Source organism: Oncorhynchus clarkii, chromosome 30 (assembly GCF_045791955.1).
Source record: "Oncorhynchus clarkii lewisi isolate Uvic-CL-2024 chromosome 30, UVic_Ocla_1.0, whole genome shotgun sequence".
Taxonomy (NCBI): Eukaryota; Metazoa; Chordata; class Actinopteri; order Salmoniformes; family Salmonidae; genus Oncorhynchus; species Oncorhynchus clarkii.
The window spans coordinates 28,278,051-28,301,747 of NC_092176.1; the positions used below are offsets into that span (position 1 = coordinate 28,278,051).

Genomic DNA, 23,697 nt, shown 5'->3' on the forward strand with positions numbered 1-23,697 from the left:
CTTATTTGCCATTCCTTATACCTCATCCATCTCAACCATACAATTTTCCAATTCCTCATCAAACCACAGGGATTTAACAGTTTTTACAGTCATTTTCTTAATGGGTGCATGCTTATTAGTAACTGGAATAAGCATTTTCATAAATGTGCCAAGTGCAGCGTCTGGTTGCTCCTCATTACACACCACAGACCAATAAATGATTTACATCAACAACATAGGAATCACTACAAAACGTATTGTATGACCTCTTATACACTATATTAGGCCAAGCCTTTGGAACTTTGATTTTCCAAGATATGGCTATATTGTGATCACTACATCCGATGGATCTGGATGCTGCTTTCAAGCAAATTTCTGCAGCATCCGTAAAGATGTGATCAATACATGTTGATGATTTCATTTTTGTGCTGTTTGTAACTTACCTGGTAGGATGACTGATAACCTGAACCAGGTTACAGGCACTGGTTACAGCTTTTTTTTGAGTGGGTAGCTTGATGAAAGCCAGTCAATATTTAAGTCACCCAGAAAATATACCTCTCTGTTGATACCACATACATTATCAAGCATTTCACACACTTTATCCAGATACTGACTGTTAGCACTTGGTGGTCTATAGCGGCTTCCCACAATAATGGCCTTTGGGTGAGGCAGATGTACCTGTAGCCATATTACTTGAACAGTATTTAAAATTAGTTCCTCTCTAAGCTTTACACGAATGTGCTTCTGAATATTAACAGCAACACCTCCACCATTGGTATTTCTGTATATTCTGTAAATGTTATAACCATGTATTGCTACCACTTTATTATCAAAGGCATTATCTAAGTGAGTTTCAGAGATGCGAGTTGACAAACAAACTGAAAGGGTACACACCTGGAGTGTGTTGTTTGAACAGGTAGGAGGCAAGTTTGGTGATTCCCTGCCGCCTGCAGTTATGGAATGTTTTCTCACAAGTATAATTGATTGGCTGATCCCTCCTGGTGACCTGGATGAAATCATGGGATCCGTTCTTAACCTATAGGAAGTCCCACCCAGTTGACTACTGGAAAATGGTGAGTCCTCAATGGTGCTGCATATGCTAAAACAGGGTTTTGGTCACTAGTGTTGTCTATCTAAGTCTAAGTTTTCAGATGCTTTAGCCTCCCCTAGTGGGTAAGGTATGTATGTGTGTAGGGTTCCTGTAGCCTATCTCCCAATCCGTTAAAGCACTTCCATCTGAAAATATAGTGACTTCAGAGCAACCAAATATGTTTTTTTCTTCTTTCATGTACCTTTCACGTCTACAGAACATTTGTTATTCCTTGTACCTGAAATTCAGATGATGAAACTATCATTATTCCACATTGAAAGACGAAGCCATGTGACAGACAATGATTTCAGACATAGACAGTGACGAAATGTGTCAAAGGGCAGCTGGGATGTTTCATTGATCTCTCTTTATTTGTTTTTCTGCAGGGGACAGCTGAGAGACAGAGCAGGGAGACACACCAGGAGATGTAACGGGACAGGGGAATCACTGAGGAGTGGTGGTCACAGGCTGATGACCCTATAGCTGGTCCAAGGGCACTTTTTTGGAGGTGTGACATGCAGAGATGGCCAGCAGGTTACCATATATCTATCAGTGTAAAGAAAAACGTATAGATTTTTCAGAAATACAGGTAAGCAATACTCACCACTGACCACTGAGAAATCTTCATTTTAGAGCAATGTTATGTCATTATTCATTAGGTAACACAGTGAGTTTACACCAGTGTCTAGGCCAGAATCAAAATCTCATGTGAACACTGGCCTCTGGTGAGCTGTTTTCATCTGTGTTAGGACAGACTAACCTTTGACAGTAAAATTATGTGATGAAAGAATACCACCACAAGAGGGAGATCTCTCCTCATTAATAATTCAGGCTCTCAAGCCAAGTGAATCTGCACTCCCCAGTGAATCTCAGCTAAGCTGCCTGCCTGCTCTACCTGCCTGATCTTCTTCCCTGCCTGATCTTCTTCCCAGCCTGATCTTCTTCCCAGCCTGATCTTCTTCCCAGCCTGATCTTCTTCCTAGCCTGATCTCCTCCCCTGTCTGCTCTCATTCCCTGCCTGCCTGCCTGCCCTGCCCGCTCTGCTTCCCTGCCTGCCTGCCCTGCCCGCTCTGCTTCCCAGCCTGCCTGCTGTCCTTCCCTGCCTGCCTGCTCTCCTTCCCTGGCTGCCTGCTCTTCTTCCCTGCCTGCCTGCTCTCCTTCCCTGCCTGCCTACCCTGCTCATCTGCCTGCATGTCTACCCTGCCTGTCTGTTTCCCTGCCCTGCCTACTCTGCTTCCCTGCCTACCTGCTCTCTTTCCCTGCCTGCCTGCTCTCCTTCCCTGCCTGCCTGTCTGCTTCCCTGCCCTGCCTACTTTGTTTCCCTGCCTGCCTGCTCTCCTTCCCTGTCTGCCTGCCCGGGGCCGATATGAGCACAAGGGCAGGGCAAAGGGAGAACCGCTGGCTGGGGTTGCTTGCTCATCTCTCTGTGGGACAATGTGACTTTATTGATTGCACACAGACAGACATTCCAGCCTAGCGGCATTGGGATGCTTTAGGGTGGAGCCTTGTTGCCAGGGACACGGTAATCTGTTATATGGCTGGTTTGCCCTTGATGACAGAGGGAAAGCGTGTTGCATGAAGGTGCACCACCCTTTTACAATTGGATTTCTATGCACTATTTATAATGCATGTCACCAATGAAGAAAGACAAAGCATACCATCCCTGACAGTAAGAAAAATACCTGCATGACAATTTTGGGAGACAGAAGGGAGATTAGGCTATAATTTGGGATTGGATCTTCTTATGCAGAACACTTTCTCTAATAGGCACCATGTTGCATGATTCCTGATTCCCTGGCACTGCAGAAGGAGATGAATCTGCACCATGAAACTGTAGCATGTCTGTAGAACTGATGTTATGTTATTATTTAGAATGCAAGGTGATTAGTAGATGTTCTTTAGTTATTTAGGATAAAATGTGATTAGTAGGTGTTCTTTAGTTATTTAGAATGAAAGGGGATTTGTAGATGTTCTTGAGTTTTTTTAGGATAAAATGTGGTTTGTTAAACTGACTTCTACATTTGATGCTCTCAAACACAGCCAATGTTTGTCTGTGGTACTAATCTGCAGATGGGGTTACTTTGGGGTCTTACTGCAAGTTTGGGACTTGAAATAAGAGCAGGTATAATGTTGCCTACTACCCATGTTCTAATATGCTCTCTTAAAATAACCCTCTTGTCTTCTCTGCTATATTTAGAAACCATTAAACACGTGAATAGTCATGTCTTTTTGACCTATTTCTGTTCCTCTTTCCTTCCTTCATTCTATGATCAAGGTTCAGGTGAGGCTATATACCTTCTAATCAACCTGAGATGCTGGGCAATGAATTATTGGCTAGGTTGAATGTTATTCCCTGCCTGTCTCTCTCTGTATGGTGAGCTGCTGATACTGATATTAGCGCTCTCCTCTCTGATCTGCTTTCTTCAGGCAGGTAACCTAGCGGTTAGAGCATTGGGCCAGTAACAGAAAAGTTGCTTGTTCTAATCCCCAAACTGACTATGTGAAAGGTCTGTCAATCTGCCCTTGAGAAAGGCACTTAACCCTAATTGCTCCAGGGTCTCCATCAATAATGTCTGATCCTTGGCCATGACCCCACTATCTGAGGGTGTCTCAGGAGGAGTGGGATATGCAAGAAACACATTTCTATTTCACACACTACGGGTTACACACTTGTACATGTGTAAAACAGGACAAATATAAGCACCCTATATTTTACTTTTCTCCATTGTCTGGCCCTAGTGCTGCTACTGTGCTGATGGGTATCCAAGGCCTTGCCTTGTGGTGAGTTAAGTCATCCACAAGATTGATTGATTTCTCCGGGTGACCGGTTTGAACCAGCTTAAAACAGACCGCATTAGGCCCTGGCGGGCCGGCAGTGCTCAGTTCCTCATCCAAGCAGCCATGCTAAGCACAATTAAACCTCTGAGCTCACACTGTTTCCTGCGGGGCCAGGCTCGAGACGGCTCTGTTGTGGTCAATCCTTATGTTTTGTTATTAGAGTTATATATTACTATGTGCAAATCGCATTGGGATTTGTAGAGTATGAATTTGAATAAAAACACCCCACTGCAGGTTGTATAATATGAGGTACCGTACTGACTGTTTGGATGACCTAATCAACTTCTGTGATTCGTATTTTTTTTTGTGTGGAGAAGGGTAATAAATGTGCGCCATATTCGTGTCTTTAGGGAAACGATACAGACTAACATTTGTAACACTTTTCATTGTGCTGTAAAACAGCTGTAGAATGGATCACTTCCTGTCTGACATGGATTTGCCTCACTTTGATCCTTACCAGACGAATCACACATTAGTTTTGTTTTGGTATTGTAGTACAGGGCAGCCCTACTATTTAAAGTTCAATAACACTAGCTTTTCCATTGAAGGTGCTGCTGTGGATATCCCAAGCTTTAGCCAGGGTTTCCAATCCATCTAAGTCTGCAGTTAGTTACTGTAAATAAGTGCTGCTTTCCTATGTATAAGTAGTGTTCTCCCTTATCCACTATGGTGTAATCTGTTGCCTCTAGGGTTCTTGGCTCAGTGCTCTGAGTCCCAATGTGTCCTCTGGCGCTCAGCCTGCTCTGCTTTCAGTGAGTAAGGGAGGGAGTGAGCTGTTTCTACGACAGACACACGCAAATGACTTAGTCACCGGCTCCAGTCCCAGCCGTGGGTGTGGGGAATCGTGAGTGGGGATGCTCCAGGCATGGGGAGAGGAATGGAGTGGGGAGTGGGCAGGCCTCATCTGTAGGGATTGAGGTAAGGAGCTTGTCGCAGGCCCCAGCCATAGGAAGCAGGGAGAGTGGAGTGGGGAGAGGAGAGAGGAGAGAGGGGAATGAACAGTGTAGAGAGTGGGGAGGGCCCAGCCTTGGGGAGCGGGGAGTCAGGATGACACACCGGAGAGGGAGCTCCAGCCTCAAGCCTGTCTGCCTGATCTGACCTTGTCCTCCAGTCAGGATGGACAATGGGCTTGTCCTTCACAGAGACTCTCCCGCTTTCCTCTGGTACTTTCCTTTCCTTCAACAGGCGCCAGTCCAAACGACTCCCTTCTGTACTGTAGGAAAAATATCAAGTCGGCAGGGCCAATAGGATAGACCTTCTTACATAGATCCCAGATAAAATTGTTCTTGGCAGTAGTACCTAGAGACTGTCAGTTTGATTGTTGCTCAAGTAAATGTGGCCATTGTTGTAACTGGTAGTGGTGTGCGGATCAGCCATTTGTTCACCCGCATCTGCACCCGCATCTGCACGCAATTGCTAATAACCCATCCGCAACCGGCCGACTATATGTGATGAAGTGAAATCTGAGGCCCGTACCTGATCCTAACCCGCAAATATAGAAACTGTGCTGTAGGCCACAGTCAGAGACGGCAGAAACATTTTTTGGACAGGGGGTGCAGGATTTTTTGGGGCCTCATTTAGATATGCTTCTGCTTATAATCTCAGACATTTTGTTAGGCTATTTGTTAGTTAACTTGTCTATAATTAGATACATGCAGCTTCTCTTCTGTCATTGGACTACTAGAAGACTAAATAAAGCCTTGCTCATCCAGAATTATTTCTTAAATCGATAAAATGAATGCTTCAATCTAGTTGACATCAGTAAAGTTCGGTAATGTTCATAGCAAAGACGTTTAGGGACATGGGAGAAAATGAAAGAAAAAACAAAACGGGAAAGATTTTCTGCGCATTCACATTCTTTCAAGATGCTGAAAGAAATAAATCATATTTCTCCATTCCTGTTTCCGAGTCCAAATTTACTTAGTGATGAAATTTACTGCAAGAAATGCTTAATTAATTCTGCAGGAGTTCATATTAAGGATATGTGCGAGGACCTACAGTCAGTGTCCAAATTATTATTTGTTTTTCATTTAACCCATCTGAACTGCAGGTCTAGGCTACAGATCCCTTGACCTGCCAAAAGCCTATTTGAAGTGGCCCCTTATAAAGTGCCTTGCAATAGTATTCATCCCCTTTGGCGTTTTTCCTATTTTGTTCCATCACAACCTGTAATTTAAATACATTTTTATTTGGATTTCATGTAACGGACATAGACAAAATAGTCCAAATTGGTGAAGTGAAATTTTAAAAATAACTTGTTTACAAAAAATAAAAAGCTGAAAAGTTGTGCGTGCATATGTATTCACCCCCTTCGCTATTAAGCACCTAAATAAGATCTGGTGCAACCAATTAACTTCAGAAGTCACATAATTAATGAAATAAAGTCCGCCTGTGTGCGATTGCGAGTGTCATATGATCTGTCACATGATCTCAGTATATATACTCCTGTTCTGAAAGGCCCCAGAGTCTGCAACACCACTAAGCAAGGGGCACCACCAAGCAAGCATGAAGACCAAGGAGCTCTTCAAACAAGTCAGGGACAAAGTTGTGGAGAAGTACAGATCGGGGTTGGGTTATAAAAAATATCCAAAACTTTGAACATCCCACGGAGCGCCATTAAATCCATTATAAAAAAATGGAAAGAATATGGCACCACAACAAACCTGCCAAGAGAGGGCCGCCCACCAAAACTCACAGACCAGGCAAGGAGGGCATTAATCAGAGAGGCAACAAAGAGACCAAAGATAACCCTGAAGGAGCTGCAAAGCTGCAAAGTATCTGTCCATAGGACCACTTTAAGCCGTACACTCCACAGAGCTGGGCTTTACAGAAGAGTGGCCAGAAAAAAATCCATTGCTTAAAGAAAAAAATAAGCAACACATTTGGTGTTCGCCAAAAGGCATTTGGGAGACTTTTCAAACATATGAAAGAAGGTACTCTGGTCAGATGAGATTAAAATTGAGCTTTTTGGCCATCAAGGAAAATGCTATATCTGGTGCAAATGCAACACCTCTCATCACCCCGAGAACACCATGATGTTACCACCACCATGTTTCACTGTGGGGATGTTTTTCATCGGCAGGGACTGGGAAACTGGTCAGAATTGAAGGAATGATGGATGGCGCTACATACAGGGAAATTATTGAGGGAAACCTGTTTCAGTCTTCCAAAGACTGGGACGGAGGTTCACCTTCTAGCAGGACAATGACCCTAAGCACACTGCTAAAGCAACACTCAAGTGGTTTAAGAGAAAACATTTAAATGTATTGGAATGGCCTAGTCAAAGCACAGACCTCAATCTAATTGAAAATCTGTGTTATGATTTACAGATTGCTGTACACCAGCGGAACCCCTCCAGCTTGAAGGAGCTGGAGCAGTTTTGTCTTGAAGAATGGGCAAAAATCTCAGTGGCTAGATGTGCCAAGCTAATAGAGACATACCCCAAGAGAATAGTTATGCTCTCTTAGTTATGCAATAGTTATGCAAGTTTTCTGTTTTTTTGTCTTATTTCTTGTTTGTTTCACAAGAAAACATATATTTTGCATCTTCAAAGTGGTAGGCATGTTGTGTGATATGATTACAACCCCCCCCAAAAAATATATTTGAATTCCAGTTTAAGATAACAAAATAGGAAAAATGCCAAGGGGGTGAATACTTTCGCAAGCCACTGTAGCTCGCACTGCCATCAGTCTCTTTTACCACTTCACCAAATCTTTCCCAAACATTACTTTTTTGGCCCTCACTTCTCTTTGTTTTCAAGACTCCATTTTGCAGTTATTGAATTTACTCTGACATTGATCTTTTCGCCTCAGTGGATCGATAACTTTTTCTGCCCTTCCCAAAAGTATTTGGAAATTGGCGTGTGGTCTATTTGGTGTGTGTAGAATTAGGTCCTGAAGTTTAGGCTTACGCACAAATGCCAAAGAATGAAAGTAAAACCTTAATGTAGGATATAGATATAAATTGCTCAAGAATTATACATTCATGTTTTTTTTGTCTTTATTCAACCCGCCCGCCCGACTCTCACCCACTCAATATTTCAGGACCCTAAACCTGCCCGCCCCACGCGGGTTATGAGTTAACCTGGGCATCATTAGTGTCACTGGGCTTGCTTAACCACCAGTACAGCTTCCTTCCTCACAAGTCCTTACTGGTACTCTGTCTCGGCTCCTCTGCCTCGCAAACACACATGACTGCCCATTTGACGTCTTATTCAATTACGCTATAGAGAAGGTCCCAACACAGACACAGTACAATCTAAGGATGTGAGTTACACTATCAAATCGGCATATAGCACAGTTCTGGAATGAAAGTGTTGTCGGTCTGAACCATTGCTTGCCTTATTGTTCAGCATGGGATTTTTGGTGGTGATCAGTGAGTATTCCATCCTAATAATTACATAATAAATGGGAATAACGTGATGCCCATATCCCTCTGAGTTCCTTGCTCTTCTTTCATCCTTGGGATGTCAAAAAAAAAAAACAAAAAAAAAAAAAAAAAAACGTTTTTACTTTTACTTTTTTTCACCAATTGGTAGTTAGTCTTGTCCCATCGCTGCAACTCCCCTGCGGACTCGGGAGAGGCGGAAGTCGAGAGCCATGCGTCCTCCGAAACGCTGCTTCTTGACACAATCAATCAATCAAATGTATTTACAAAGCCCTTCTTACATCAGCTGATGTCAAAGTGCGGTACAGAAACCCAGCCTAAAAACCCAAACAGCAAGTGCAGGTGTAGAAGCACGGTGGCTAGGAAAAACTCTCTAGAAAGGAACCTAGGAAGAAACCTAGAGACGAACCAGGCTATGAGTCCTCTTCTGGCTGTGCCGGGTGGAGATTTATAACAGAACATGGCCAAGATGTTAAAATTTTCATAGATGACCAGCAGGGTCAAATATTAATATTCACAGTGGTTGTCGAGGGTGCAACAGGTCAGCCCCTCAGGAGTAAATGTCAGTTGGCTTTTCATAGTCGATCATTCAGAGTATCTCTACTGCTCCTGCTGTCTCTAGAGAGTTGAAAACAGCAGGTCTGGGACAGGTAGCACGTCCAGTGAACAGGTCAGGGTTCCATAGCCGCAGGCAGAACAGTTGAAACTGGAGCAGCAGCACGGCCAGGTGGACTGGGGACAGCAAGGAGTCATCATGCCAGGTAGTCCTGAGGCATGGTCCTAGGGCTCACGTCCTCCAAGAGAGACAAAGAAAGAGAAAAAGAGAGAGATAATTAGAGAGCATACTTAAATTCACACAGGACACCGGATAAGACAGGAGAAATACTCCAGATATAATAGACTGACCCTAGCCCCCCGACACAAACTACTGCAGCATAAATACTGGAGGCTGAGACATGAGGGGTTGGGAGACACTGTGGCCCCGTCCAACGATACACCCGGACAGGGCCAAACAGACAAGATAAAACACCACCCACCCACACAGCCCCCACACCACTGCTCGCTTAACCCGGTAGCCAGCTGCACCAATGTCGGAGGAAACACCATCCAGCTGGCGACCTAAGTCAGCTTGCAGGAGCCCCGCTCGCCACAAGGAGTCGCTAGAGCGCGATGGGACAAGGAAATCCCGGCTGGTCAAACCCTCCCCTAACCCGGATGACACTGGGCCAATTGTGTGCCACCTCATGGGTCTCCCGTGACACAGCTGTGACACAGCCTGGGATCAAACCTGGGTCTGTAGTTACGCCTCAAGCACGGTGCAGTGCCTTAGATTGCTGCGCCACTCGGGAAGCCAGGGATGTCCAATTCTGACATCACCCCAGTGAAGTTGAAAAAAAATGGTTAAGTGTTAAGATTGCACTAACCATCCCTCTGACGTGTTCACCCAGCCCACTATCACACCCTAGCTCCATGGAAAACCATTAGCCACTGTGACAGGAAGCCACAATCTAGTTGTAGATTCCAGTGAACCAACCCCTCTGAGTAACACTTTGTTGTTTGTGAGTGGGAATGCAGTACTATGGTGATTGGTGACACAGTCCACAACGCTGATGTCCTTTACCCTCCCCTCCTCCATCCCCTCTCACCCCTGATCTTGTTGTAACCACGGAATTGGGGTAGTGTTGGAAATCCCTTCCCCCTTCCCTTTCCTGCTCGTGTCTTGGCCCATAGGTGATCTCAGAGACAATGCAACAGCGTCGTCACCGGTAACCTGACGCTGGGCCTAGGCCAGTATTTACTATGCTAAATCTCTCTCTCTCTCTCTATCCCGCTCTCTCTCTGTCCCCCTGTCTCTCTCTCTGTCCCGTTCTCTCTCTCTCTCTCTGTCCCTCTCACTCGCTCTCTCTCTGTCCTGCTCTCTGTTAGCTAATGATACACAGAGACAGCATCAACATGTCAACACTATTTTTGTTCTGCTTTTAGTGTTTATTATTTTGGACATTTATCAAATTACATTTAGTTAGACTGATACCTGTTTATGTTTTTGTGTGCTCCATGCAAGACAAAGGAACATATTCCTGATCTGTAGTTGATAATTCCTGATCTGTAGTCGATAATTCCTGATCTACAGTCGATAATTCAAGATAATTCGATAAGCCTGTTTTTCGGATTTGAGTGGTTATGCGGTAACAATGTCAAAGGTCAAAGGAACCGGCACATTTATGCCGTCCTCCTCACCCGACTACAGCCCTATGTTCCTGATCTGATATTTCATATATTTTCCTCCATCTAATTGAAAGTGTGAATGATAAAGAAAATTGAGGAGAAAGGTGACTCAAAGGAGAAATAGAAAATCCCTAGCAGAGTGTTGATGTTGAGTGAGGAAGGTATAGAGTACAGTACACTACAGTAGGCAGCAGCAGCATCAAAGTGTGTCACAAATGCCACCATCTGGTCAAAAGTAGTGCACTTCATAAGTAATAGGGTGACATTTTGGACCCATACCTCATCTGGAGTGGTGAAAAAAGTACTCAAATCAAATCAAATTGTATTTTTCATATGCACCTTACAGTGAAATGCTTACTTACAAGCCCTAAACCAACAATGCAGTTAAGAAAAATTAGTGTTCAGTAAAAAATAGATAAGTAAAAAATAACAAAAACACATAATTAAAGAGCAGCAGTAAAATAACAGTATACACAGAGGGTTCCGGTACAAAGTCAATGTGCGAGGCACAGGTTAGTCGAGGTAATTGAGGTAATATGTACATGTAGGTAGAGGTAAAGTGACTATGCATAGATAATAAACAGACAGTAACATCAGCGTAAAAAAGTGTGTGGGGGGGGGCAATGCAAATAGTCTGGGTAGCCATTTGATTAGCTTTTCAGGAGTCTTATGGCTTGGGGGTAGAAGCTGTTAAGAAGCTTTTTGGACCTAGATTTGGCACTCCGGTACAGCTTGCCGTACGGTAGCAGAGAGAACAGTCTATGACTAGGGTGGCTGGAGTCTTCGACAGTTTTTAGGACCTTCCTCTGACACCTCCTGGTACAGATTGATGTACTGGACCGTACAAACTATCCTCTGCAGTGCATTGCGTTTGGAGGCTGACCAATTGCCATACCAAGCAGGGATGCAACCGGCCAGGATGCTCTCGATGTTGTAGCTGTAGAACTTTTTGAGGATCTGAGGACCCATGCCAAATCTTTTCAGTCTCTTGAGGGGGGGGTAGAAGCTGTTAAGAAGCTTTTTGGACCTAGATTTGGCACTCCGGTACAGCTTGCCGTACGGTAGCAGAGAGAACAGTCTATGACTAGGGTGGCTGGAGTCTTCGACAGTTTTTAGGACCTTCCTCTGACACCTCCTGGTACAGATTGATGTACTGGACCGTACAAACTATCCTCTGCAGTGCATTGCGTTTGGAGGCTGACCAATTGCCATACCAAGCAGGGATGCAACCGGCCAGGATGCTCTCGATGTTGTAGCTGTAGAACTTTTTGAGGATCTGAGGACCCATGCCAAATCTTTTCAGTCTCTTGAGGGGGAATAGTCTTTGTTGTGCCCTCTTCATGACTGTATTGGTGTGTTTGGTGTGTTTGTTGCTGATGTGGACACCAAGGAACTTGAAGCTCTCAACCTGCTCCACTATAGCCCCGTCGATGAGAATGGAGGCGTGCTCGGTCCTCCTTTTCCTGTAGTCCACAATAATCTCCTTTATTTTGATCACATTGAGGGAGAGGTTGTTATCCTGGCACCGCATGACCAGGTCTCTGACCTCCTCCCTATAGGCTGTCTCATTGTTGTTGGTTATCAGGCATTCTTACCACTGTTGTGTTATTGGTAAACTTAATGATGGTGTTTGAGTCGTGCCTAGGCATGCATTCATGAGTGAATAGGGAGTACAGGAGGGGACTAAGCACACACCCTTGAGGGGCCCCTGTATTGAGGATCAGCGCTACAGATGTGTTGTTACCTACCCTTACCACCTGTGGGTCGCCCGTCAGGAAATCCAAGATCCAGTTGCAGAGGGAGGTGTTAAGTCCCAGTGTCCTTAGCTTAGTGATGAGCTTTGAAGGGACTATGATGTTGAACGCTGAGCTGAGTTGCATCATCTGTGGATCTGTTGGGGCGGTATGCAAATTGGAGTGGGCCTAGGGTTTCTGGGGTAATGGTGTTGATGTGAGCCATGACCAGCCTTTCAAAGCACTTCATGGCTACAGACATCAAATCAAATTGATTTATTTAGTCCTTGAAACAGTCTTGATATGTTCGTCAAAAGAGAGATCAGGGTCCAGAGTAACACCGAGGTCCTTCACAGTTTTATTTGAGACGAATGTACAACCATTAAGATTAATTGTCAGATTCAACAGAAGATATCTTTGCTTCTTGGGACCTAGAACAAGCATCTCTGTTTTGTTCGTAGAAAGTAGAAAGTTTGCAGCCTTCCACTTCCTTATGTCTGAAACACAGGCTTCTAGCGAGGGCAATTTTGGGGATTCACCATGTTTCATTGAAATGTACAGCTGTGTGTCATCCGCATAGCAGTGAAAGTTAACATTATGTTTTCGAATGACATCCCCAAGAGGTAAAATATATAGTGAAAACAATAGTGGTCCTAAAACGGAACCTTGAGGAACACCGACATTTACAGTTGATTTGTCAGAGGACAAACCATTCACAGAGACAAACTGATATCTTTCCGACAGATAATATCTAAACCAGGCCAGAACTTGTCCGTGTAGACCAATTTGGGTTTCCAATCTCTCCAAAAGAATGTGGTGATCGATGGTATCAAAAGCAGCACTAAGGTCTAGGAGCACGAGGACAGATGCAAAGCCTCGGTCTGATGCCATTAAAAGGTAATTTACCACCTTCACAAGTGCAGTCTCAGTGCTATGATGGGGTCTAAAACCAGACTGAAGTATTTCGTATACATTGTTTGTCTTCAGGAAGGCAGTGAGTTGCTGCGCAACAGCCTTTTCTAAATGTTTGAGAGGAATGGAAGATTCAATATAGTTTTTTATATTTTCTGGGTCAAGGTTTGGCTTTTTCAAGAGAGGCTTTATTACTGCCACTTTTAGTGAGTTTGGTACACATCTGGTGGATAGAGAGCCGTTTATTATGTTCAACATAGGAGGGCCAAGCACAGGAAGCAGCTCTTTCAGTAGTTTAGTTGGAATAGGGTCCAGTGTGCAGCATGAAGGTTTAGAGGCCATGATTATTTTCAGCATTGTGTCAAGAGATATAGTACTAAAACACTTGAGTGTCTCTCTTGATCCTAGGTCCTGGCAGAGTTGTGCAGACTCAGGACAACTGAGCTTTGAAGGAATATGCAGATTTAAAGAGGAGTCCGTAATTTGCTTTCTAATAATCATGATCTTTTTCTCAAAGAAGTTCATTAATTTATAACTACTGAAGTGAAAGCCATCCTCTCTTTGGGAATGCTGCTATTTAGTTAGCTTTGCGACAGTATCAAAAATACATTTCGGATTGTTCTTATTTTCCTCAATTAAGTTGGAAAAATAGGATGATCGAGCAGCAGTAAGGGATCTTCAATACTGCACGGTACTGTCTTTCCAAGCTAGTCAGAAGACTTCCAGTTTGGTGTGACGCCGTTTACGTTCCAATTTTCTGGAAGCTTGCTTCATAGCTCTGGTATTTTCTGTGTACCAGGGAGCTAGTTTCTTATGAGAAATGTTTTTAGTTTTTAGGGGTGCAACTGCATCTAGGGTATAGCGCTAGGTTAAATTGAGTTCCCCAGTTAGGTGGTTAACTGATTTTTGTCCTCTGGCGTCCTTGGGTAGACAGAGGGAGTCTGGAAGGACATCAAGGAATCTTTGTGTTGTCTGTGAATTTATAGCACAACTTTTGTTTTCCTTGGTTGGGGTCTGAGCAGATTATTTGTTGCAATTGCAAACGTAATAAAATGGTGGTCCGATAGTCCAGGATTATGAGGAAAAACATTAAGATCCAAAACATTTATTCAATGGGAAAAAAATAGGTCCAGAGTATGACTGTGACAGTGAGTAGGTCCAGACATGTTGGACAAAACCCACTGAGTCGATGATGGCTCCGAAAGCCTTTTGGAGTGAGTCTGTGGACTTTTCCATGTGAATATTAAAGTCACCAAAAATTAGAATATTATCTGCTATGACTACAAGGTCTGATAGTAATTCAGGGAACTCAATGAGGAACGCTGTATATGGCCCAGGAGGCCTGTAAACAGTAGCTATAAAAAGTGATTGAGTAGGCTGCATAGATTTCATGACTAGAAGGTCAAAAGACGGAAACTTTTCTTTTTTTTTGTAAATTTAAATTTGCTATGGTAAATGTTAGCAACACCTCCGCCTTTGCGGGATGCACGGGGGATATGGTCACTAGTGTAGCCAGGAGGCGAGGCCTCATTTAACACAGTAAATTCATCAGGTTTAAGCCATGTTTCAGTCAGGCCAATCACATCAAGATTATGATCAGTGATTAGTTAATTTACTATAATTGCCTTTGAAGTAAGGGATCTAACATTAAGTAGCCCTATTTTGAGATGTGAGGTATCACGATCTCTTTCAATAATGACAGGAATGGAGGAGGCCTTTGTCCTAGTGAGATTGCTAAGGCGAACACCGCCATGTTTAGTTTTGCCCAACCTAGGTCGAGGCACAGACACGGTCTCAATGGGGATAGCTGAGCTGACTACACTGACTGTGCTAGTGGCAGATTCCACTATGCTGGCAGGCTGGCTAACAGACGGCTGCCTGGCCTGCACCCTATAGATTACCACGTCCTGGTAATCCATCTGGCCCTGCGGCCTTGTGAATGTTGACCTGTTTAAAAGGTCCCAATTATCATGCTTGAGTAAAAGATACCTTACTAGAAAATGACTCAAGTAAACGCCACACAGTAAAATGCTACTTGAGTAAAAGTCTAAAAGTACCCGGTTTAAAATGCACTTCAGTACAGTTGTGGAAAAAGTACTCAATTGTCATACTTTTGTAAAAGTTAGAAGTAAAAGTAAATGCTATACATCAAATTCCTTATATTAAGCAAACCAGACGGCACAATTTTTGTGTTTTTATTTATTTACGGAAAGCCAGAGGCACACTCATTTACAGTCCACCAGATCAGAGGCAGTAGGTATGACAACACGTTGTATTGATAGGTTCGTGAATGTGCCTGAGAAATCAAAATGCAACATAGTACTTTTGGGTGTCAGGGAAAATGTATGAGAGTTATTTTCTTTAGGAATGTAAAACTAATAAAGGAAAGTACAGATACCCCCAAAAACTACATAGTACTTTAAAGTATTTTATACCACTGCTAATCTGGAATGTCATCCTGACACCCCAGGTCCAACCCTGCAGTGACCTAATATGATGTTCCTGATCGTGTGTTGCCTTGATGCGTCTGGCTTTCAGACTCTCTGATTGGAGAGTGATGTGAAGACGGATGTGCCACGGACCTCGTGGAGGTCTTAATGCAGCCATTCATGATCAGGGGAAGAGGCGATTGGGCAGCGACCGATTTTGTGTAATGGTGCCTGGGCTTCATGTGTGGTAGAGATGCACAGTCATTTAATCTATGTGCTCAGGTCTGTCCCTGGAGTAAAGAAGGGAGGGAGAGGAGGTGGGAGGAAGAAAGAGGAAACACAAGCTCTATATATGTAGCTCCGCGTGCTCTCTGCGTGCCAGTGCTGCCTCCAGAATCTCTGACCAATCTCGCCCATCTCTACCAGGCTCCCTGAGGGTTATGAAATTTATCCCAGAAAAAAAAGGAAAAAGCTGATTTGTTTTTGTTTTCCCCCTCACAGATTTGTCATTGTAAACACAAAACATTTTCTGGTAAACCTTCCACCGCTAGATGATTTACTAAGCCTATTTCCCATAACTGTAGGCAGATAGATTGGACCCCCAACTGAGGAGCTCCTCTCTGTAATAGGCTTTAAAAGTCAATCAAGCGTTGCTGTGTGGTTTTCGTGTTACCGTCAGGAGAGAAAACACACACACACACACACCAGTTTAATATCCCTCTGCAGTGCTGGTGTTTACCATCCCAGAGCAGTTCAGCTGCAGTGCTTCCATGTTCCAGTGCCCTGTTCCATTCTGGGTTCTAGGGCCCTGTTCCGTGTTCCATCCCTCTGAGACCCTGCCAGACTGTCAGTCAGAAGCAGGAATGTGGCTGGTATGCCGGCCTTGTCTGGTTCATACTATCAGAAGCTAGCTGTCTGTTGCCATTGGAGAGGTGCCATGGGTAAGATCTGTTCAAAACACAGCCAGGGCCCATGGAGAGACACTTCCCATTAACTCTCATAAATGCCCTTTGTAATAAGGGGGTAATGGGTCCAGTAATCAACCTGTCATAGTTATGGGATGATTGCTGCCAGCACTACAGATTCCTCAAAGGGAATCAGACTTCCAAACAAGGGTGCTTTGAAGGTCATGTGTACACATAAACACGCAGCTATGGGCTCTATGGTCAGCTGCTTGATCTGCTGTGCTCTATTTCCTGTTACATTCCATGAGTCACTATTTACTGGTCAGTGGTACTGTGCCCCAGGATATTTAATTTGGCTGTGAACAGATTTGCTTCCTTTGGAATTTTTAGCATAGTATAGTTTTGTACCACATAAATTGTTTTCTGATATTTTTTACTTTGATTTGTTCTTATAGGAATCATGAAGTTATGAATAGCATGATATATTATTTCCATTATTGTCCAGCTGCAGGTCATTGGTATCAGATGTCAGAGTTGACAGAGCAGTCAATACAGCTGTAGCATTTCGCTACACCCGAAATAACATCTGGTAAATATTTGTATGTGACCAAAACTATTTTATTTTATTTTATTTGAAATCATCATGCCCTATATGATAAGAGAACTGTGCCAGTCAGCAACAGAACAGAAGGGCAGAACTATGGCAACAATACAAAGAAAATTATATGTCAATGCAGTATCTCATATTATAAACTGGGTGGTTGAAGCCCTGAATGGTGATTGGCTGACACCCGTGGTATATAAGACCCTATACCACGGTATGACAAAACATTTATTTTTACTTTTCTAATTACATTGGTAACCAGTTTATAATAGCAACAAGGCACCTCGGGGGTTTGTGATATGTTGCCAAAAAGGCTAAGAGCTGTGTCCAGGCACTCCTCGTTGCCTCGTGAGTAAGAACAGCCCATAGCCATGGTATATTGGACATATACCACACCCACACCCCCCTCGGGCCTTATTGCTTGAATAACTGTGCTCTTCTGAACGTCAGTAGCCTAGTAAACAACAGAGCTTGACGTACATATTGGACACATTTGTCAGCAGGGTAATACCCAATAACCCTGCCCTTTCCTGTTTGCTCTATCCGATACAGCCGGCTTCCCATTAGAAGGCTAACACTGAGTATTGGTTTTATGATCAATGCTTTCCTTCGTATCGAACAACCCAGGCTGAAAACACATTCAAATCTGCAGCCCGGCGGACATGTTATGTAACAGTCCAGTTGGACTGTCCTATGGGCTCTTGTCAAAAGAGATGCAGTAAATAGGGAATTGGGTGCCATTTGGGACACAGGCAGCGTCCCAGACTGCTCTGTGTGATAAAGGAGCACTAAGATTATACTGAAGAGTTTCAACGTCCCATTGCCTATATTGTTAATGAGTATAGGACATGGGCAAGTTATCTGGTTGGTTGACATCATGTGCCAAACTACAATGCATGAAATCATCCACTCCAGACACAGGGGAGTTGCAAGAATATCCTACAATGATACAAGTCAAACTCCAGCTGTGTTAGAGTTAGGTAAGCCAAAAATGCACAGACAGGATGGAGAAGACGTCAAATAAAAACAGTTCAGCTCATTGAAACCACTAGAAAGCTACTCATAACACTGGCCATAATATCAACATTATTGAATTTCTACTGATATTAGAGGAGATTGTGGTAATCGGTGGCACGATATGGTGTCATATGATGTAGCCGCGTTCAAGACATGGGGACAGAGGTAGCCGCGTTCAAGAAATGGGGACAGAGGTAGCCGCGTTCAAGAAATGGGGACAGAGGTAGCCGCGTTCAAGAAATGGGGACAGAGGTAGCCGCGTTCAAGACATAGGGGCAGAGGTAGCCGCGTTCAAGACATGAGGGCAGAGGTAGCCGCATTCAAGACATGGGGACAGAGGTAGCTACAGAAAGACATGGGGACAGAGGTAGCTACAGAAAGACATGGGGACAGAGGTAGCTACAGAAAGACATGGGGACAGAGGTAGCTACAGAAAGACATGGGGACAGAGGTAGCTACAGAAAGACATGGGGACAGAGGTAGCTACAGAAAGATGTGGGGACAGAGGTAGCTACAGAAAGACATGGGGACAGAGGTAGCTACAGAAAGACATGGGGACAGAGGTAGCTACAGAAAGACATGGGGACAGAGGTAGCTACAGGAAGACATAGGGACAGAGGTAGCTACAGAAAGACATGGGGACAGAGGTAGCTACAGAAAGACATGGGGACAGAGGTAGCTACAGAAAGACATGGGGACAGAGGTAGCTACAGAAAGACATAGGGACAGAGGTAGCTACAGAAAGACATGGGGACAGAAGTAGCTACAGAAAGACATGGGGACAGAAGTAGCTACAGGAAGACATGGGGACAGAGGTAGCTACAGAAAGACATGGGGACAGAAGTAGCTACAGGAAGACATGGGGACAGAGGTAGCTACAGGAAGACATGGGGACAGGGGATAGAGGTAGCTACAGACATTGAGATATGGCTAACTATAATAAAGTGTTCTGCCAAGCCAGCGGAAACAGTTTATGTCTGTAGAAGGACTCTCCCCAGAGTGTCTCCACAGAGTTGACCCCAAGGAGAAGAATAATGATAAGACCTTTGACCCTCGGTACATTTAGCACTCTTTTGTTATTAATGTGGTTAATATGGAGACACTGTGTGTATGGGAGAACGGCCCAATCCACTGCACATCCATTTCCCCTCTGGCTGATCTGAGAGATCTCATTGTGTAGCGCTGGTCTGACTGTGTCTCTGCTCTGAACTACTTTATGTCATAAACATTACATTTTTGCTGACTCTGACAATCCGGAACCTGGCTAATATTCTGTGTCCTCTGTCATAACTGCCATGACAGCTCGAGACAGCCAGGTATCCTGTTGCGAGACAGTATACAGACAGCCCTGTACAAAAACAGAGTGAATGAGGGGTTGTGTAGTGTGTAGGTTGAGGAATGAGTGTAGCTTGAGGGTTGAAGCTCTATGAACATTCACAGTGGGTATTTCCAGGATATGTGCCCTAGAGGTTTATGTATTCAGTGAAGTTTATATATTCCAACATCTCTTAAGGGGAACGCCTTTCTCTGGCTCTGTCCCACATGCACCCTATATAGTACACTACTTCTGACCAGTGCCCATTAGGAATAGGGTGCCATTTGGGACGTACGCTCTGTTATCAACAGCCATCAATCAGTATGGGGATGGGTTTCAGTTCACTCACCTCCAGCCCAGACAGACCTGCCAGTAGACAAACCTTCCCCGTGGTTTGGAAAACATAACGAAGGGTATTTATAGTGCTACTAGCTGGAATTATTGAATGTCACCTATATTCATCTTACAGTAAATAAAGTCAGAGTCATTTCAAGAAATTAGTGCCTTTTTCCAAGTTACAATACTCAAAAACATCTAATTAGTGGATTGACCCAGTAACATACAATACAACACTGTACTGGGGATTGTTTGGTTCACTATTTCCTGTGTTTGATTAACTGTTGATATGGACTGATGTGTAACTTGATGGTATGGGAGACGTAGACAGATGTATCCCTTGGGGGAAGGGAAATAGGACTCAACCAAGTATGTGTCAATACCTAACTTTCTACAATTATCCGTTGTAACTATAATACTGATGTACCTACCTTGGACCTGCTTAACTGCCAGTATCAAATGTCTGCAATCGTTGAATGTTATGGTTAAAGTTTGACGCCATTCTGGGCCTGGGACACTCTGATAATGTACTGTATATGTGAGACGGTGATTTTGTAGCAGCTGATGTTGTGACTTCCTACAAGCCTCTTGAGCTGATGTTTACAGAACACTTTGGACTGTTTGATTAATTTATAAATGCCTTCTCAGAGAAGGCCTGTTAGACATTTCTCTGGAGGTCCATTTCTCTGGAGTTGCCCTGTTGCAACTTGTAATTAAACCAAAATGATTTTGATTGATTTGATCTATGTCTGTTCTCCTTTCTCTTCATCTAGGAATTCCCATTATGAACACTGATATTCATTTCATGCTCAACTGAAGGAATATTTTGAGTAATGTTCAGGATGCCTTTATTAAAGCTGATCAAGGTTTAATTTGGATATCTCCAGGAATGGATAGTGAATTGTAAGAGGATTATTACTCACTGTAGAAACAATTTGCCAACTGCCATAGCAAGTATCTTCAGAAAGACTGCATAGACTTTTTCTCTTCATTTAAAGTGAGACTGTCAGATCTCCTCAATGAGATGTGGGTGTAGAGTCAGGCGCAGGAGAACCGAGTTCCAAAGAAAGGGCCTTTGATTTTCACAAGCTCAAAAGAAAACCAACAGGACTCAGGCCTACAGTAAAATACACTGGATAAATCCCCCACTCAGACACAGTCCAAGGAAACCCCCCGTAGAACATGAGCTAAATAAAACGCACCCCAACCTCACTGACAGTTCAACGAAAATAATCCCGCACAAAACCCCAAAGGAAATGTCGAGATAAATACCCCCCTAATTAACCAAAATGAAACCAGGTGAAACACAAAACAGACATAACCAAAAGAAAAGGAAAAGGGATCGGTGGCAGCTAGTAGACCGACGACGACGACCGCCGAGCGCCGCCCGAACAGGAAGAGGAGCCCCTTTCAGTGGAAGTTGTGACAGAGACAGAGATATGAGAAGTGTGGGTTGAAAATGAAAAGACAATGAAGAAACAAGTGGGCCTAAACTATGGTCCTACTCAACCAAAACACACTATCTCATCTAAACAGGGACTCTTGAACTATTATCAACAGGATATGATGCTTTTTTAGACATAGATGGAAATAACTATTTAAGTTATTCTGTACTATAATGACTAAACTAGCTACAGTGTGTGGCAATTGAGATCGAAATTTCTTTACATGTCCTTTGTGGGAACAGATATATGTTTACATGATATGTTAACATGTATTTACTGAACTTGTGACAACTGCCTTCTCAATACACAGTAGATATGGGCTACAGAACATTTGCACTCATCCTGCACCTCAGTAGGCTCTGCCTCTGCTGGATCATACATAATTACTGTTTCAGTCGGTTTGATGTGCGCACAGCAACAGTACAGAGGCGTTCCCTGCAGGAGGGTAGAACCCCCAGTGATGTCACTTCTGTAACTGGGGCTTGACAGCGTGAGCGTCCCTAGCAGCCCTTTAAATATCGCAGGCGGCGCTCACAGTGCTCACTCACTCCAATCCCTAGCGCACGAGCGAGTAGTGTTCCCTCTCCCTCATACAACCCCAGTCAAAGAAGTTGCTGGACCAGCTAAAAAGAGAGAGCCAACAAGATGTCTAACTACGTTGTATCCTCCGACTCCCGCCGTGTCAGTCCATCGGTCCACGGGAACAAATTCGACACGGCGCACCGCAAGAAGGCCGTTCCCAACATATTCGAGAATGTCAACCAGGACGCACTGATGAGGCTGTTCCAGAAAACGGGGGACATGAAAGCGGAGGAGAGGGTGAGGAGCATCTTCTCCTTCGCCCAAGATCCAGCGGAGACAGCCAAAGCCCTGATGGCGCTCAAGCAGCGAAAGAAGGACAAGTTCCTCCAGATTGTAGGCATGGTTCGCCACATGCTGAAACTGCGTTGAACATTATCTTCTCGGCTCTACTGAACGAGTTGAATTGAAGTGCACTAGAATGACGCTGTGGTGGTTGGGCAGGTGACACCGACCTGTCACCTGGCAAGGAGAAGGAGAAGCAACGTCCTGGAATGGAGGAAGCCTAAATTCAAACCACTGTCTTCGAAGACAACAAAGTGTGACTATTCCACGAAGATGCGCTCCATGCGTAATAGCGGCATGCACTGGTTCGTATGGATACATCGTGCTGGAAGAAGAAAGGAGAGAATGGGAATACTGGGGGGCTGTTGTCCCGAACAAAGAAACAGGGAGACATGACGCTCTCCCTGACTGACTATGCATTCTGTTGAATGCTCGGCTGTCAATGTGCACCTCATAGGTTCCTATTTGCTGGTGAATAATGACTGTAATAAGATAAACTGCCTGAAAATGCCTGTTCCTGTGAAAACACATGCCTTGTCTCTGTATCATTTTAACTTTGTGATACCACCAATTTATTTGTCAAAACATTTTATAGGACCATGATGACATGCATTTATGAAATGTCCTTTTGCAATTTCTTTAATAAATTATTAATGAAATATAACTTCTATTATCTTTGCTTTCATTTAGAATGACTGTTTGATATTGTTTGATACAAACTCTGAATGATCTCTGATAGGTATCTTTTCAGGTTAGATTGTAAATACACTGTCTTTTTTTAGTATTATTAGTTTAAAATGGGCTTCATCCCTAATTCCATCAAGTTACACCTTTATACACTATAGATCTATTTTAGTTGTTTGAAGGGAGATATTCATGGAGAGGGGTGCTTAGCACTTTAAAACGTATAATACTGCACACAGTTGTCTTGAAATGGGTTAACACAGTGTAGCGTAAACATCAGTGTTGCCCCTCTTCACCTGCAACCAGCCTTACATCATTTATGGCCTCTCCAATGCCTCTTTTTTTTAATTTAACCTTTATATAATTTGGCAAGTCAGTTAAGAACACATTCTTATTTACAATGATGGCCTACACCAGCCAAACCCGGATGACGCTGGGCCAATTGTGCACCGCCCTATGGGACTCCGAATCACAGCCGGTTGTGATACAGACTGGATTTGAACCTGGATGTCTGTAGCACTGAGATAGCACTGAGTTCCTTAGACTGCGGCGCCACTCAGGAGCCCATAGATCCCCATGCAAACAGAACAAGAAGGAGTCTATCTTTTCATTGCCATAAAATGATAATTATGATATAATTATTCGTTATCATATCAAATTATAAGTATTCATATTCATATTTATCATAAGAATATGATATAATAGCAAATGACAATGAATAAATGTCAAGTCATGTATTATAGCTATAGAACTATAGCTAATTTCTCAGAAATTCTCTCATGATTTCACTTTCTCTCTGTCAATGTTGAAATAAAGGTGTTTCGGGGGAGGGGGGCTTGATGTGGTTAACCTTTATCAGGTTTCCCTCATGGGGCTTCCTCCAGACCAGTGCAAACCAGTTCTGCTGGGGAGGTTTTCTGCAGTGCACAGCAGT

General features: G+C 43.7%; 1 protein-coding gene across 1 annotated transcript; it reads left to right on the top strand.

Moving 5' to 3' along the window:
* Positions 1 to 21,775: 21,775 nt before the first annotated feature.
* LOC139389820 (transcriptional and immune response regulator-like) lies at positions 21,776 to 22,734 on the top strand. The gene has a single exon (XM_071136786.1). It carries the CDS (start codon positions 21,861 to 21,863, stop codon positions 22,164 to 22,166), a length of 306 nt encoding a protein of 101 aa, XP_070992887.1. The 5' UTR covers positions 21,776 to 21,860; the 3' UTR covers positions 22,167 to 22,734.
* The last annotated feature ends 963 nt before the right edge of the window (positions 22,735 to 23,697 follow it).

What these genes read in the sequence shown, in the direction of transcription:
- LOC139389820 (XM_071136786.1), top strand. Translation starts at nt 21,861, where the DNA reads ATGTCTAACTACGTTGTATCCTCCGACTCCCGCCGTGTCAGTCCATCG.